This window comes from Eurosta solidaginis, chromosome 5 (assembly GCF_040869045.1).
Source record: "Eurosta solidaginis isolate ZX-2024a chromosome 5, ASM4086904v1, whole genome shotgun sequence".
Taxonomy (NCBI): Eukaryota; Metazoa; Arthropoda; class Insecta; order Diptera; family Tephritidae; genus Eurosta; species Eurosta solidaginis.
This window is the reverse complement of record NC_090323.1, coordinates 111702496-111719425: the sequence shown is the minus strand read 5'-3', so window position 1 is coordinate 111719425 and position 16930 is coordinate 111702496. Positions and strand designations below refer to the sequence as shown.

The 16930-nt window shown below is 39.0% G+C and overlaps 1 protein-coding gene across 1 annotated transcript in view; it reads left to right on the top strand.

Moving 5' to 3' along the window:
* Pxn (Peroxidasin) overlaps window positions 1-16709 on the top strand; it is a 1464583-nt gene extending 1447874 nt beyond the window's left edge. The window contains exon 8 of the mRNA XM_067787797.1: window positions 14148-16709. Coding sequence (XP_067643898.1) covers window positions 14148-16458 — 2311 coding nt within the window. The 3' untranslated portion in view covers window positions 16459-16709. The remainder of the gene's footprint in view (window positions 1-14147) is intronic.
* The last annotated feature ends 221 nt before the right edge of the window (window positions 16710-16930 follow it).

The following is a 16930-nucleotide window of genomic DNA, read 5'->3' as shown; positions in this document are numbered from 1 at the left end:
CCAACGGTTTAGTTTCGCATTTGGATTTCTATCTGAAACTGCAAACGTTAATGGTTGGTGGTCGGTAAAGATGTTTAAGTGGCTTACACCATACAGGTAATTTCTAAGGTTTTTTAATGCCCATACAATAGCCAGAAGTTCCCTTTCATTTGTTGCAAAATTAAGTTCATTACCCTTCAAAGTTCTAGATATCATAGTAATTGGTCTTCCTTCCTGAGATAAAACAGCTCCTAGGCCATGTTGGAAGCATCTGTTTTTAAGTCAAAAGGTTTTTTAAAATCAGGGTAAGCTAGCATTACATATTCAGATATCAAAATACGTTTCAATTTATCAAAAGCTTGGAACTGTAAAGAGTTTAATGTTATTTTTACTTTTTTTGACTGATTAGCACTGATTTTCCCGTTTTCACCTTTAGGATGTCGGTCAGAGGTTTGGCTATGCTGGCAAAGTCTTTAGTGAAGCACCTATAATAGCTTGCCAGTCCAAAGCATGATCTTAAGCTGTATAAGTTTTCCGGGGACGGGAAGTTTAGCATTGTATGTACCTTGTATTGGCATGTTTTAATGTCTCCCCTTGATACAAAAAACCCCAGATATTCGATTTCATTTTAAAAAAATTGGGACTTTTCTACTTATACCCTCATGTTAGCATCATATAAGCTTTTTGGAACCCAGTTCACGTCTTCAATATGTTGCTCTTCTGTTTTTGAAAATATTACGATATCGTCTACGTAAACATTGCAGCTTTTACCTATTTGTTGCCTTAGCACATCGTCTATAGCCCTCTGGAATATGCTAGGAGCGTTTTTTAGGCCGAACGGTAGTCTGCAAAATTCATATTTTCCGCTGCTTACAGAAAAGGCCGTGTTCTCTCCCTCTCGTTCTGCAAGTTCGATTTGGTGGAAACCCGATTTTAAATCAATCGTTGAAAAATATTGTGACTGACCCATGTTAGACAATATCGACATTACATTTGGTATTGGATATTTGTCGTCAATGGTAACTTCATTTAACTTTCGAAAATCTACAACCAAGCGTTTCTTCCTGTTGCCTAACTCGTCAAACCCTTTTTTGTCTACGACCCAAATTGGATTATTGGATGGGGATCTGGAAGGTCTAATAATGCCATTATGTAGAAGTTCTTTTATTTCATTTTTCACAAAATCCGCAACACCTAATGGGTATGGGTAAAACCTAGAATAAATGGGCTCTTCATGTTTTGTACGAATAGTTGCGACTACGTTCGTATTATATGGTAAAGACTCGTTTGGATCAGCAAACGCGTTTGATCGTTTCCTAATCATTTTTAAAAACTTGACTCACTGCGAGCGGTACATTATCATGTTGAACTTGTAAAATATGTATGTTTTTACATTTAGTAAATAATAACCTTTCTTTTCCAAAGTCGTGAGTAATTTCACCTTTCTTCAGGTCGACTATGGCATTAACCTGCGTAAGCAGATCAAGCCCGATTATAGCATCAAAATTGTTCAAAATTGGTAAAATAACAAAATCAGTATTTATTCCGAATAAGTTTATTTTACACTTTTTACTTACTTTAGTCTCGCCATGAACTGACTTAACTAAAAACGGTTTAGCTAATGGCACAATTCCCTTTAGCTCTTTAAAGGGCCTTATATAACTTTTTGAGCCCCCCGTATCTATTAACATTTTTATAACTTTCTGCTCGGTCCCTATTATTCTGCTAACCCAAGGGAGCAGGGTACTTTCCCTAAAAAATTTATCTCTTCCGCAATATCCTCAATTTCGTTTTGTACTTTTTCGTCGTAAGAAACTTTATCAGCATTATCTTGTGTAATGTGATTTATTCTTTGAATTTTAGGCCCAGTACTCCTATCGAAATCGGACCGGCGCTTAGCTTGCGGTACTTGATTACCAGGATTCTGTGGAAATTGTCTTTGTTTAGAACTCTGGAAATTGTTTGGTTTAGTATGCTCTAGGGTCTGGTACGGTGGATTTTTGAGCTCATAATTCGATGAGCGACGGAAGCAAGACGTTGACGGATCTATATCCATAGGTTCGGATCTCTACTGTCTATTGTTGTGAATAGAACCATGTTTTTGCTGCCTATATTAATTATTTTGGTAATGGGGATTTTTATGGTTATTTAAATTATCTAGCTGATTAGTGTTATTTTCAAAAGGTATTCTGTCAGAAAGTTGGTTTTTGTTATTGTCATCAAAACGCCTTGCAAAATGCGTGGCGAACGTGTAGCGTTCGTGATTCGCTTCTAGCTCCTGAGCAAGTGCCAAAGCAGATGGTAAGTAAGTTGGCCGTGAAGAAAATAATATGTCACAAGGATGTTTTCTCAATCCTGAAATGAAAACGCGTAACGCATCCGTTCTGTATTTTTCATTTATTGAATTCGCTAGGTGGCTTTCGTAGGTCATTATTGTTTTATGGGTAAGAAGAGTGAGCTTTCTCTCCACTTCGTCATAGAATTTTAAACCCGTCAGACTCCCTTGCCTTAAAATACTAAGTTCTTTTTCGATAAGATAAACGGGTCTTTTATCAGCATAGGTAAAGTCTAGCCCAGCTATTATGGCTTTGAAATTTAATACAGTATTAAAGGAAGGTAGAGCTGTGTCTGCAAGGCCCCTAATTATTGCGACTGCTTGATAGTGCTTTGCACTTCCGTCATACCTGTCATATAGTTTGTAGGCTATGTGCGCCGCTTGCCTCCATGAAACATAATGATCTTGTTTTCCGTCAAACTCGGGCACCGATTTGACAAGGTCAAGGGTTTCGTCGCAATGGACATTTCCTACAATTGTCACCTCTTCAAAGGGTTCTACGTTTTCAGTCAGCGTAGTAGCAAACTTCTTAGTCAAGTCGTATAATTTTTTGTCAAAATCTTCCTTCTGTGATTTTAGTGCAGCTGATACCGCTGCCGTAACTATAGCCGTCAGCTCGGTAGTGTCCATATTAATTTCATATTTGTCTTTTAAAACTAATTTGTCAAAAAGGTGGGCTAGTTCAGAGTCGCACATAAACTTCAAGTACAAAACTCGGTTTTAAAGGTTTTTTACATAAACGAATACGTATTAGTTTAATGGGAAAAAATTTAGAAAATATTTAAAAAAGAAAAATCAGGAAAAAATTCAATAACGTATTGAAATAGAGTTATGATTTTTCTAACTATTTAAATGTTTCTTAAAAAATACTGAGCATATCACTTACATGCTGTTATTTTATAATAATAATAATAATAATAATAATATTTATTTAGTCTTGAAATTATTACATTTCTTACAGACTAGTTACAGGTAAAGATAGACTACCAACTAATTTAACAGGTCATTTAGTAGCATTTTAAATCTTTTTTCACAGTAGGAGAAGTCCAAAACTGAAGAATTTTGGAGCAAGTTAAACTCTTTTAGAGCTCTAACAACAGGACCATTGGCCGAATAATTGGTCCTCGCCAGCCCAACGTAAAATGTGGCATGATTCCTTAAACAAATACTAGGAATAAGAAAGAATATACGTTCAAGTAAAAAAGGGGCAGCCACCCCAGATATTAAATTAAAAATGAAAGTGAGAGATAGGAAGCTTCTCCTACAATTTAATGTCTTGAGATCAATAAGCATACATCTAGATTCATAAGCCGGAACCGGAAGATCAAAATGAAGGGGGCGCAGAGCGTACTTTATAAAGACTTTCTGAACTCTCTCCAAACGACTTATATGACAGGAATAATATGATAGTCAATATAAACGTGGTTTCTCAAGAACCGTTGCTAGGTAGCCGTAATTAGTTTGCCCTTCAAATGTCATCCAAGGTAGTCTCATTTAATTTCGGCTTAGTTTACTGTACTTCACCGTTATATGTAGATTGCCATAACACGAAGATGTTATAACATAAAGCTCCGGTGTTTTAACCTTATTGCTATTTTAATGTGGTTTCTCAAGAACCGCTGTTATAGAGCTGTAGTTGGTATACCCTTGAAACGTTAACCAAGGTTGCTCAATTTAAGTTAATTTTTTACTCCACCACTATAGATTACAGTAGCACAAATGCAATAATTTTCCGTTGTTTCAATTTTGTTTTTGCTTCAATATTAAATTTAATATACGTAGTGACTTCCTAAACACAGTTGGTTTATCATTTTTGTAGTAATTTTTTCCAATGTCACCAAAGGTCGAAAGTTAATATCTTCTTTTAGAATTTGTTACAATCAGTCCAATTAATTATTTGTGGACAGCTTTTTCCACCATGAGTATCAATTTCAAAGTTTTACAACTTCTCGCGCCCCACGTTGGGCGCCAATTAAAATAACTTATTTAATTTTTTAAATAAGTTTATTTATTAATTTAAACATGGTCTACTGATACTAATACTATATCGTAGCGCATGGCCTTCGCATTCTCGTTGCAACCAAAATCTGAATAGCAAGAATTCCAATAAGAATTAGCCTACCGCTTACTCGCTCTCTGCTGTAATAATAAACTGGTTTCCGCTATGAAACAAACATTATACAAGCATAGTGAGGTTACCGCTAGCTTACTCTATTCTACCATGCATTATACTCTCCCAGAAGTCAACGTTGTTCACCGCAAACATTATACTCTATTCGGTGAACATTATTATCATTATGAGAAAGAATTCCAATAAGAAATGGCCGTTATCATGCAAACAGATAGCTCTCCCAGCAATAACCCACTCTTACATTGCAAGAGATGGTTATGCCGTTAAGTATTGTACTAGTGATGTTAAATTGTGCATCACTAAATCTTACATTGCAAGTGATGATGATGTCGCAAAGTGTTGTACTCGTGATGTTAAAGAGTGCATCACCTTCTCCTACACTGCAAGTAATGGTGATGACGTTACGTATTGTACTCGTGATGCTATAGAGTGCATCAGAAAGCAGATCGAACTACATGGGTGGTCATTGTGACTTAACTTACACAACAATCTACAAACAGTTTATCACGTTTACGTCCATAAGCTGCAGGAAAATAAATTCAGTTCGCCATTTTTATTTCAAAAATCTACCATCTTTTTTTCATCAAAATGTAGCTAAATACAAAACGGTTTGATAATGTTTCAATTACATGGTACAACTACAATAACTTGACAAAATTTCACGTCAAGTTGGTGTAATTGGACAACTACAATACATAAGAATTTTTTTCTTATTAAATTCCAATATTTTTCATTAAAAACCAAATTCGCAAGTAGGTATAAACCTCACATGCAATCGGGTATGAAGCCACCACTCGTTCAGAGTATTAATAATGCGTATCATTGAAATAGCACACAAATTTACATATTTATTTTAAACTGGAATAGAAAATAATATTTTTAGAGTTTAATTGCTCTTTCTCATTTCTCATAATAACTTACAGCATTTTTTGTAGGGTATTGTGAGACACAGCAAATGAACCAAAAACAATACAAATAACGTGCTTATTTTTCACTCAAAATAACACAATTGTGCACAAAGCATTTAATTCCGGATTTCCTAATCAATTAAAATATGCAAACCTGATGAACGCACTCCATTAATTAGTCCTTAAGGTTTTTTCTTGCCTACTCTTTGTTGTTACTGCCTGTGCAGCGACCGCTAACACTGCAACATAAATCCCTTCTTAGGTGTTACTTTCAGCATAGTGTATATACATATTTACAAGCAATGACATCATTTAATTGGAATAATCTGAAAAGAAAAATAAATACAAGTCAGTTAAATCATACAATTAATGTAAATTACAAAATTCCTCTATGTTTACCGGCATGTTTATTATGTAATTACATTTCGCTTTTGTCATTTACATGACATTTCATCTACGCGGTATGGTATTGCCATAGCGAACATTTTTTTCACACCAATATGGGTGTTTTAGTGGAACATGATCCGTTCCAATTTTTTTTCACTGTTTTTAATTACTGATTTCACGAATACTTTATTGCAAAATAAGTACGAATTGGAAGAAAATGGTTTAAAACTCGAAAGGTTTGAATTTTTTCGTAATAAACATTTTTCAACTACAATATTTTCACCGAAATCCACAAATTTAGTTGGGAAATGCGAAACTTTCTTGGGTGGCAGGAAATTTTGTGACAAATTAAATCACAAAAATAAAAACCAAATTATAAATTTTCGATCAGATTCGAATATAAAAATTTTTATTTATTGTATTCAGTAGAAATTATGAATTGAGCACTCGCAAGTGTAATTTATTAATTTTCTACGTATGATTCCAATGCAGAAACACGAAATTTAATATAAAGAGATAGGATGTACTCAGGGAGCATTTAGAAAGTGATCAATAACCCGTTGATAAACAGTTGTGCGCTCACGCGATCATTCTTTTTCGCTATTGCAAATGCATCACTGCACGAACTTTGGACAACCTATATGCAGGTCCCTGCACATGGGCGCTTATAGCAGAGGGTCAATACTAATATAAAAAATTTCATATACATATGCCATTCAGCGTTCGCCACCCAACCAAAATTCATTTTTTTAAATAAAACCAAAAATTTAAATTCAAATATAATATAACAAAATAAATCCAATCTGGCACGGAGACACGTCCTCTTCGTCTGGATATAACATTTAAACTCATAAAGTTAAAATCTGGAACAGAGACTTTGCCTCTTTGTCCAGATGGAAAATTAATTGTCACATAATATAACAAAATAAATCCAATCTGGCACGGAGACACGTCCTCTTCGTCTGGATATAACATTTAACCTCATAAAGTTAAAATCTGGAACAGAGACTTTGCTTCTTTGTCCAGATGGAAAATTAATTTACATTCGTCGAAATCTGGAACGGAGACGTCCAGACTACGAAAAATCTCGGAACACAAAAGAGATAAATGCAAATAAATACAGTCCAAATATGTATACTATATAATGTGCGTTGAATTATAACCCGTTCTTGTTTTCAGGTTTAATATGTTGCTTCTTTTTCCTACAGCGGCTACTATATTCAAACAAGTCCGGACGTGATCAGCCAACAAATTTTCATTCAATAATACAGACATATTGTATCTAGTTTTAAGTAATACGTGCGCGTGACCGCGTCAGCATGACCTTCCTTCATTTCAAGATGTTGCTTACCGCAAGGGGGCCGGCATGTTTAGGTCAGGACCTAAATATTTTTATACTGCAAACACGGCCACTCTAATACATAATTTATTTAGTGCAAATACATTCATACATACTTGTATGTACTGGCCATCCACATGCATACACATTCATGTATGTTCACATATATGCAACACTAACACGGGTAACTGAGTTTTCCATCGGATAACAAATATCCCTTGGAAAACCCCCGCACGATCTCCGGTTCGACAACACGGAGATCACTTTCCATTTTTCGGTTCAATTTCAACCACGAAGGAAGAAGGTCAACTGCTGCGGTCTCGCCACATCACAATTTATGGCAAGGTAAGTTAATTGTACCAACTTAACAAATAATAAATCAATTATTATACCATACTAATATTGAAATTATTTTTCTTTTCTTTTCCTTTTAATTATATTGGACCTCCGCGCACCGAGCGTTCTGCGCGGCCAACACTGTTGATCGGGATAGTTTAACCCTGTTTATTTCGCTTGCGATTGCCCTTCCATTTACTCCAAAACATGAAAACATCTTTTGGCATATTTCTTTTATTAAACGTCCATCGGAAAAGGGCTTCAAACTTATTGCTATATGAGCCGTTTATTTTGAAAGTGGCATAACTCATTTCACGTCGTTTAGGTTCAGTGGTAATTTGTTTGTATCTCTCCTCGCCTCCAGTTTTTTAGAGTCCAATATCCAAAAGATGCAATTCTTATTATTATTTTATAATTGTAGAACCATCTATATATGCATTCGTTCAAAAATAACAATGCATTTAAGACCATGAGTTGGAAATGACTTATGCCACTTTCAAAAAAAACGGCTCATATGTAAGCTTGTCGTGTACAATGCTTTCAATGCGCACATATGATAATTATCTTTGGTGTATAAAATTCTGACATGATTTGAAGGACCTTCTTCTTCAATAACATCAAGTATTCTCCTCGCATCATACTCAAGAAACTCTTCTTTTAAGGCTTTTACCTTTTCTAGCCTTTCTTCATCCCCTTTGACCATTTCAAAAAAGTTTTGGTGACACGTGAAGAAATGTCGTTTCAACTGGTATTTCGAAATTTTTTTCATAGTTAAAAAGCACAACACACATTGTTCTTCGCACTCAAAATTTTCGCAAAAAAGGAACTCATTCTCCCATTCTTTATTAAAGGACATTTCTATTACTCGCTATTAATTTCAAAATTCGTACACACCAAACATATGAAAACTTCTTGTTATACATTTTTTTTCAGTGCTGTCACATTTTTTATATTTTTTCATAGTAAATTTGTTTTTGTAAATTTTTACATTATATCGAGGTGCTCGTTCATCATATGAAATTGTTTTTGCTTTGGCCTTACATATGAAAATCAAAAACTTCCATAAGAATTTTATTTATATGCGAGGTCATACGGGAGTGCTTTGAAATTTTTTTTTTATATTCAAAGTGTGAATTTGTATCTGTGCTTTCAGGGCAAAACAAAAACAAAAGTGCTATAAGTGTATAGGGGTTGAGCAGCCCTGTATATTATTATATATTTCATTTTCGTTCTATGCCAACGAGTGCAGGTTCATTCTGTGAAAATAAATTTATAAGTTTTTATTCTATCCACTAAGAAATATAAGATACCTGCATTGCACCTGCCGGTGCTAGCGGGCACCACCCTGACGCTGAGGGACTCTGCCAAATACCTAGAAAAAATTTTGGATAGGAAACTATCCCGGAGGGAAAACGCTCAGAAGCAAGAGTGAAAGAAAGCAAGGATTCGCCTTCGTCGGACTATTGCGCTCCGACTGTCTTTTTCTATATGAAGTACGAGGTTGTTATCCCAGACAGGGATTATTGGTTGAAGGAGCCGCCGGACCTGAGCGATAGTTTGCAGATATATACTGGCGGTTGAGCACCTGAGAAAAGCTGTTAATGGCTATAACGAAATTTGTGTTTACTCTGACAGCCAGGCTGCACTAACAGCGCTGGTATCGGCTTCAGATAGGTCCAGGACAACAGAGAAGTGGCGAAAATCTCTTAACGAGATCGCTGAGCAAACTTCCCTTAGTCTGGTATGGGTGCCTTGATATACTGGCCAATGAGATGGCTGACGAACTTGCAAGAGGGGGCACATCCCTTCCGCTTTCGTCTTGGAAGGTATTAAGCATGCCGCTCGCTACCTTTAAGCTCACTTTGAAAGAGATTTTCCTTAGGAAGTGGGCGTGAGATGGTGCAATCTTGAATCCTGCTACCACACTAAGCTCATGTGGCCTAAATAGGACACGAGAAGCAGCAGAAGTCTCCTTTTTCTTGGAAAGGGGGACATATCTCTGGTGGTTGGATTTATAACCGGACATATAGCAATCGGGAGGCATGCACAACCTATAATGATTACTGCAGGAGCTGCAAAGACGAAGAGGAGATAGAAACAGTCAAGCATTTTCTGCACTTTTGCACAAGAGGAATAAATTTCTGGGATCTCCCTTCTTTGAAGATCTTTGTGATCTGGCTAAATTGGGGCCTAAGAAATTCCTGATGTTTGCTGAATCGACCTGTTGATTTGAGTAGGGGAGAGATCCACGTGGTAAAACAACGGGATCTTTATGGGCTTAAGTGCACTGGTGCTCGCACCGGTGGCCACTCTAACCTAACCTAATCTTGTTCTCAAAAATCTTCTGATTATCTCTATATGAGATTATGCAAAAATTAAGTGTAAGTATTTACTGTCAACATCTACAATAGTAATTCTATTGTGGCCATCTCACGTGATGATGAAGGCAATTCGGTACTCGAATGGCCCAGTAGGGCATAATTGACATGAGCGCTACAGTGCATGGCTTTCCAGCACTTATATATCCCTCTTCGATACGCTTTGCAGATTTTGAGATTTGGTTATTGTAATTTCGGCTAGTTCGCCTACTGGTTCTGGGACTGGGGCTTTGCCCTCCCACTTCTTCCTCTTAAAAGCAGGCTTATCAGGCACAGCCGATCCGAGTGTAAAATTGAAGATTGCTCGCAGTAAAGTTTTCGTCAGTGGACTGTTCGCGACATTCCTCCACCGTTTCACGGGCCCATGCCAAGCGATCGTTCTCATCGTTGGTTGGGCCAACCACTGAACCACATCGCTGCATAATTCTTAATGGTTCCCTATATTTTGAGAGGGTTCTCTTAAGCTCCTTACCTCGTTCGTCCCGTTCAAACGTTAGTTCCTTGTCCTAGCTAGTATACCGCGTCCGAATTACGTTTATAGCGATTTCATCTTCACCGGCTTGCGACGCCATCGCCTTTTCCTTCTCATCCTTTCTTTGTTTTAAAGTTTTTAAGTTCGTCTTGATCGTGCGACTACTTGCTCGCGGGCCCAGCGGTCTAATGTTAAAAATGGGGATAAAAATCGTCACCATTGTGTGGTAAGACCGTCTTTATTTCTCGATGTGGCTCCGTTCAACACAGCCGAAAATACCCTCTGGCTGCAAATCAACCAGTAGGCACGGTCCGCATAACATCCTGGATTAGGAGGTTGGCAGTTCTTGGTCACTATCAACCTGCCGCCCTTCTATGAAGCGAAACGGCATAAATGCAGGCACAAACCGCTCAGCCCCATAGTTGGGCGCTATGGAGTTCGGCCAAGCGTGAACGACAAGGCTCCTGCCACATTTTGGGTACATTTGTTATATTACCTCACGCAATTCACCACAGCCAGGCGTAATAATAATGCCTAGTCCAATGGACAATTTTGTCAGATATAAGGTGAGTACAATGTAACATTCAGATTGGTATTAAAATTTGAAATTTCACCATAAAACTTTATCATCCCTTCGCTCATGCCTAAGTTAAATATCTCCTGTGCCGAATATATACTCGCAAGTTGTTTCCGGCTGTCGTAGTGCGCAGGGTGGTTGTTGTTGTTGTAGCAGTGCTTCGCCCGATCGAATAGGTCTGCCAATCACAAATTGTCATCAATGTCCTCTAACGGGAGTCCGAGGAAACTTACTGTTGAATGCAGGGCATACATTTTGTATGTCGGGGTTGATTCTGGATAGGTAAGAGTTTAACATATTACAGTATCTAGATCGAAGTTTGGATAGAGTGACTCGCGTTTCCCTAGGGAATGTGCGTTCCTCTTCCGCAAGTTTAGGGTATTGCTCTTTGGATTCACCGGGCAATTCCTGACATAGAGGTCCGACGCCTGTTTATGGAGTTCACCAAGGACCTGCTTATGTTTTTTGGCTTCATACGGCTGTGTTCTCAGGTGCCGTATTTCCTCATAGTGCTTACGGAGGTGACTCCTTAAGGCCCTGGGCGATGTTGGCTCATTAATCAGATGTCTGTTGGGATGACCAGGTTTCGCGGTATTCAAAAGAAACTGTTTGGTTAGCATTTCATTTCATTCCCTTATTCGGAGTATTCTCACCTCATTATGTAGATGGTGTTCTGAAGACATAAGGAGAAAACCCGTTGCGGTTCTAAGGGCAGAATTTTGGCAGGCCTGTAGCTTGTTCCAGTGGGTAATCTTTAGGCTTGGCGACCATATCGGGGACGAGTAGCATGCAATTGGCTGGTCAATTGCTTTGTAAGTGGTAATGAGCGTTTCTTTATCTTTTCCCCAAGTACTGCCAGCAAGAGATTTGAGGATTTTATCACGGCTCTGGATTTTCGGTACAATTGCGGCTGCATGCTCACCAAAATGTAGATCCTAATCGAACGTCACACCCAAGATTTTGGGGTGTAGGACAGTCGGTAGAGCAGTGCCATTGACGTGGACGTTCAAAATGATCAACATTTGGGACGTCCATGTTGTAAATAAGGTCGCCGATGATTTAGTCGGTGATAATGTCAGGTTTCGCGAGGTGAAGAAACTGGAGAGATCAGGGATGTAGCAGTTTATTTTGTTACATAGCTCATCGATCTGTGGTCCTGGGCCTGTGGCCATTATTGTGCAGTCATCGGCGTAGAAAACGATAGTAACTCCTTCTGGTGGGGAAGGTAGCTTTGATATGTAGAAGTTAAACAAAAGTGGGGACAGGACACCAACCTGTGGCATCCCTTGTTTAACACTCCTTGGTTTAGATGTTTCGTTTCGAAATTGCACCGATGCCTGCCGCCCACCCAGATAATTTGCGATCCACCTTTTAAGACTTGAGGGAAGGGTAGACCCTTCCAGATCTTGCAGTAACGTGCCATGGTTGACCGTATCAAAAGCTTTTGATAGGTCTAGCGCAACGAGTACTGTTCTATGGTGGGGTTTTGATTTAAAACGCAATTTATCTGGGTGTTAATGGCATCTAGCGCGGTGGTAGTGCTGTGTAGTTTTCTAAAGCCATGCTGATGATCGGCTAGTGGCAAATTTGCCTTGAAATGGGGCAGTAAAGTGGCTCCAAGCGTCATAGCTATTGGCGACAGGACAGATATCGGGCGATATGACTCTCCTATGTTAGCTGGTTTCCCAGGCTTTAGTAGCGGGAACACCTTGGCCATTTTCAATTTTTCGGGAATGAGAAAGATGGAAAGAGACAGTTTGAAGACATGTGCTAAATATTTGAAACCCTCTTTCCCTAGGCTTTTAAGCATCGGCATGGCTATGCTGTCAGGGCCCACCGCTTTAGATGGTTTAGCTTGAACGATGGCGTCCTCAACCTCTTTGGAGGTGATGGTAATTGGGGACGCGCTGAATTTATGTTTGTGCGCATGTCTGTTGTCCCTCCGTCTAGCTTTTTCAACCGTAGAATGCATTATATATTGTCGGCAAAAGGCGCTCGCGCATTTTTTCGCATCCGACAGCACTTTATCGCCAAAGGCGATGGAAATTTTGTCATTGTGCTTGGACGGATTCGATTGGACCAATTTATTCGGAATTTACGGTGGACCAAAGCTTACACACACCGACAGAGAGGTTACAGCTTCTTAGATGCTCCTCCCATTTCGCCCGCTTGTGTTCATCCACAAGCAATCTGATGTTTTGGTTTATGTCCCTTATTTGGGGGTCGCCGGGATCGAGCTGTCTTATAAGGTCACGTTCTCTCGCTAAATTTGCGGCCTCCGCCGGAAAGTGAGGCCGAATTTCGGGAATTCTTCCGGCGGGAATAAAGCGAGCCGCTTCGGATTCAATGACCTTGCGGAAAGCACGTTCCCCTTGGCGAGCATCAGTTTGGATAGGAAGGGCAGCAAAGCGGCTGTCTGTAAAGGATTTATATTCGTCCCACTTTCCTTTTTTAAAGTTAATGAAAGTGCGTTTTTCTGCGACGATGAAGTCGGCGGAACGCTCGAGCGAAATAAGTATAGGCAGGTGGTCGGATGCCAATGTTACCATCGGCTGCCAGCTGACGCAGTTTACGAGTTCTGCGCTCACGGTTGATATATCTGGCGAACTGTGACAGCTTCCTACCATACGAGTGGGGGCGTCTCCGTTTATTATGCAGAACGTCGTTTCTTCTATTTGCTCGGCCAACATCTCTCCTCTGCTGTCCGGCTGCAAGTTTGAATACCATAGGTCCTGATGGGCATTGAAATCGCCTAAGATAATGCGATTGCCGCCAGTGAGTAACGCACTAATATTAGAGCGGTATCCACTGGGGCAGCAGGCGGCAGAAGGAATGTAGATGTTGGTGATTTCTAGGTTTACATCGCCTGACCGGACAGATAAGCCATGACGTTCCAGGACATTGTCCCTGCGGCTGATGTCGGGATCAAATATATGATATTGCAGGGTGGTAGCGACCTCCGCTTACTACCCAGAAGATCCTGGGTTCAAGTCCCGGGCAAAGCAGCATCAAAACTTTAGAGACAAATTTCTGCAATTAGTAAAAAGTTGTTCTAAGCACGACACAAATTGCAAGAGAAGCTCGGCTTAAATCTCTTCGGAGGAGTCTTGTATCTATTTTTAATTATTTTAGTTGCTATAAATGATTTTCCCCTATACATTTTTTATGCTTCGAATGAAATGCAGGGCTGGGTTTTTGGAATTAATAAAAGACTGGTATCTCGGGATTAATACAACTGTATATCATCTACATACTTACATAAATTTCGATCCTTACATTTATTTAATTTTCTTTTTCGATTTTAGGAAAAATGCCAACACATATCCTGGTGATCATTATGTGCGAGTAGCTTTTAGTGAAGCCTCAAAGGAAATCGATATGGCTATCAATAATACCATTGAAAGTCTTTTTACCAAACGTCATATAAGCTCAAATGGATCTCCCAACTACGCTAACTTATTGCGAGTGTTCCGATTTCCTAGTGGTGAAGCGCGGCAACTTGCTAGGGCAGCTGAAATTTATGAACGGACACTTGTAAATATAAGAAAACACATTGCAAGAGGCGAAAACTTAACTGTACATAGCCAAAATTATGAGTTTCGAGAACTGCTTTCACGTGAACATTTGCATTTAGTTGCTGAACTTTCCGGATGTGTCGAGCACCGTGAGAAACCAAATTGCACTGATATGTGCTATCATTCGAAATATCGAAGTATGGATGGGACTTGTAACAATCTAAAAAATCCGTGGTGGGGTGCATCCCTTACAGCATTTACACGTATTGCAAAACCAATTTACGAAAATGGTTTCAGCACACCGATTGGATGGACAAACAATTTTTTGTATAATGGGTTCTCGAAACCAAGTTCTCGTTTGGTTTCAACTTCAGTTATTGCGACGAAAGATGTTACCCCAGATGAAAGAATAACACATATGGTAATGCAATGGGGTCAGTTTTTAGATCATGACTTGGATCATGCGCTGCCATCAGTAAGCTCGGAGAGCTGGGAAGGCATCGATTGTAAAAAAACATGCGAATTTGCACCGCCTTGCTTTCCAATCGAAGTCCCCCCAGGCGACCCACGTATAAAAAATCGGCGATGCATTGACGTTATTCGTACAAGCTCTGTGTGTGGTTCTGGAATAACTTCAATATTTTTTGAGGACATTCAACATAGAGAGCAAATAAACCAACTTACTTCTTATATCGATGCTTCCCAGGTCTATGGCTACAATCATGAATTCTCATTGGAACTGCGAAATATGACGACAGACGATGGACTTTTAAGAACGGGTGTTCACTTCCCAGGACAGAAATACATGTTGCCATTTGCTGCTCCCCAGGATGGTATGGATTGCCGACGTGACCTTAATGAAAACACGATGAACTGCTTTGTGGCAGGGGATATTCGAGTTAATGAACAAATCGGTTTGTTGGCCATGCACACCATTTGGATGCGGGAGCACAATCGTGTTGCCACAAAATTACGTGATATAAATCCACATTGGGACGGCGATACTATATATCACGAGTCAAGAAAAATAATTGGTGCCCAAATGCAACATATCACTTACAAGCATTGGCTACCGTTGATTGTTGGAGAAAGTGGTATGCTAAAGTTGGGCGATTATCGGGGATATGATCCTAGCATAAATCCTTCAATTGTAAATGTATTTGCTACGGCGGCATTGCGTTTTGGTCATTCCATAATCAACCCTGTATTACACCGGCTTAATTCCACGTTTCAGCCTATACCACAGGGCCATCTTCCCTTACACAAAGCATTTTTTGCTCCATGGAGGCTTGCATATGAAGGAGGAATAGATCCACTTATGCGTGGAATGTTCTCAGTTGCCGCTAAATTAAAAACTCCCTATCAAAACCTCAACATGGAACTAACTGAGAAACTATTTCAAACCGCCCACGCTGTCGCTTTAGATCTAGCCGCTCTTAATATTCAGCGAGGACGAGATCATGGACTTCCAGGATACAATGTTTATAGACAATTTTGCAATCTCACACCTGCACTTACATTCGAAGACCTACATATGGATATTAAGAACGAAGGAGTACGTAAGAAACTTAAAGAACTTTATGGACATCCAGATAATATTGATGTGTGGGTTGGTGGTATTTTAGAGGATCAAATAGGGGGTGGGAAGGTGGGTCCCCTATTCCAGTGCCTACTTCTAGATCAATTTCGAAGACTACGTAATGGAGATCGATTTTATTACGAAAACCCAGGAGTGTTTCTTCCACTACAACTAAAGCAAATTAAAAAAGCAAATTTAGGACGTGTTCTCTGTGATAATGGTGATGAAATAACGGAAGTATCAACTAATATTTTTTTACTACCCGAGGTCCAGGGCGGCTACAAAAAGTGTTCTGACATATCAGAGATAAACTTAAATTATTGGCAGGATTGCGGCTCTTGTAGAAGCTTACCACCACTATTGGACGACGATGCAGGGTATATGCTTGAAAACCATTTTCAAACAAAAGATATGAGTTCTGTACGAATGAACAGTTTAGAAGCGTTGGTATCCAAAATCCAAAAGGAGCTGGAGGACTACAAAACAAGAGTTAATAATATCGAAACTGAGCACCGGCATTAAGAGAAAAAATTACAAATCGCTGTTTACACACGAATACTTTTGTCTTTGGAACTCGGACGCGCAACTTGCCTTGAGTTGTCTTTTTTCGTTTCATAATTTTCTTTAATCCTCAATATTTATTTTAGAATTGCTCCTTTTTTGCGCTTTAATAGTTAATATTCGATTTTTATTTGAAATATTTATTAAGTGCTTTATTTTTAATTTTTTAATGAATAAATAAAAAAATTGTTTAGAAAAACATTTAAAGGAAATGCCAAAATACTAGCCGCATGCAAATGGAATGCGCAAAACCAAAAGAGAAATTTCCGATAATTAGCAATAAAACTACACTTCAAAAAACGCGAGTAATCCATAAATAGTGTAAGGAATACTCTTTTAGGAGTATAGGAGTGCTCCAAAACTAATAGGATGTGCTCCAAATAATATTGCGATGACCTAGGAGAGGAATCGGTGATTCCACTCTCGCTTTGTG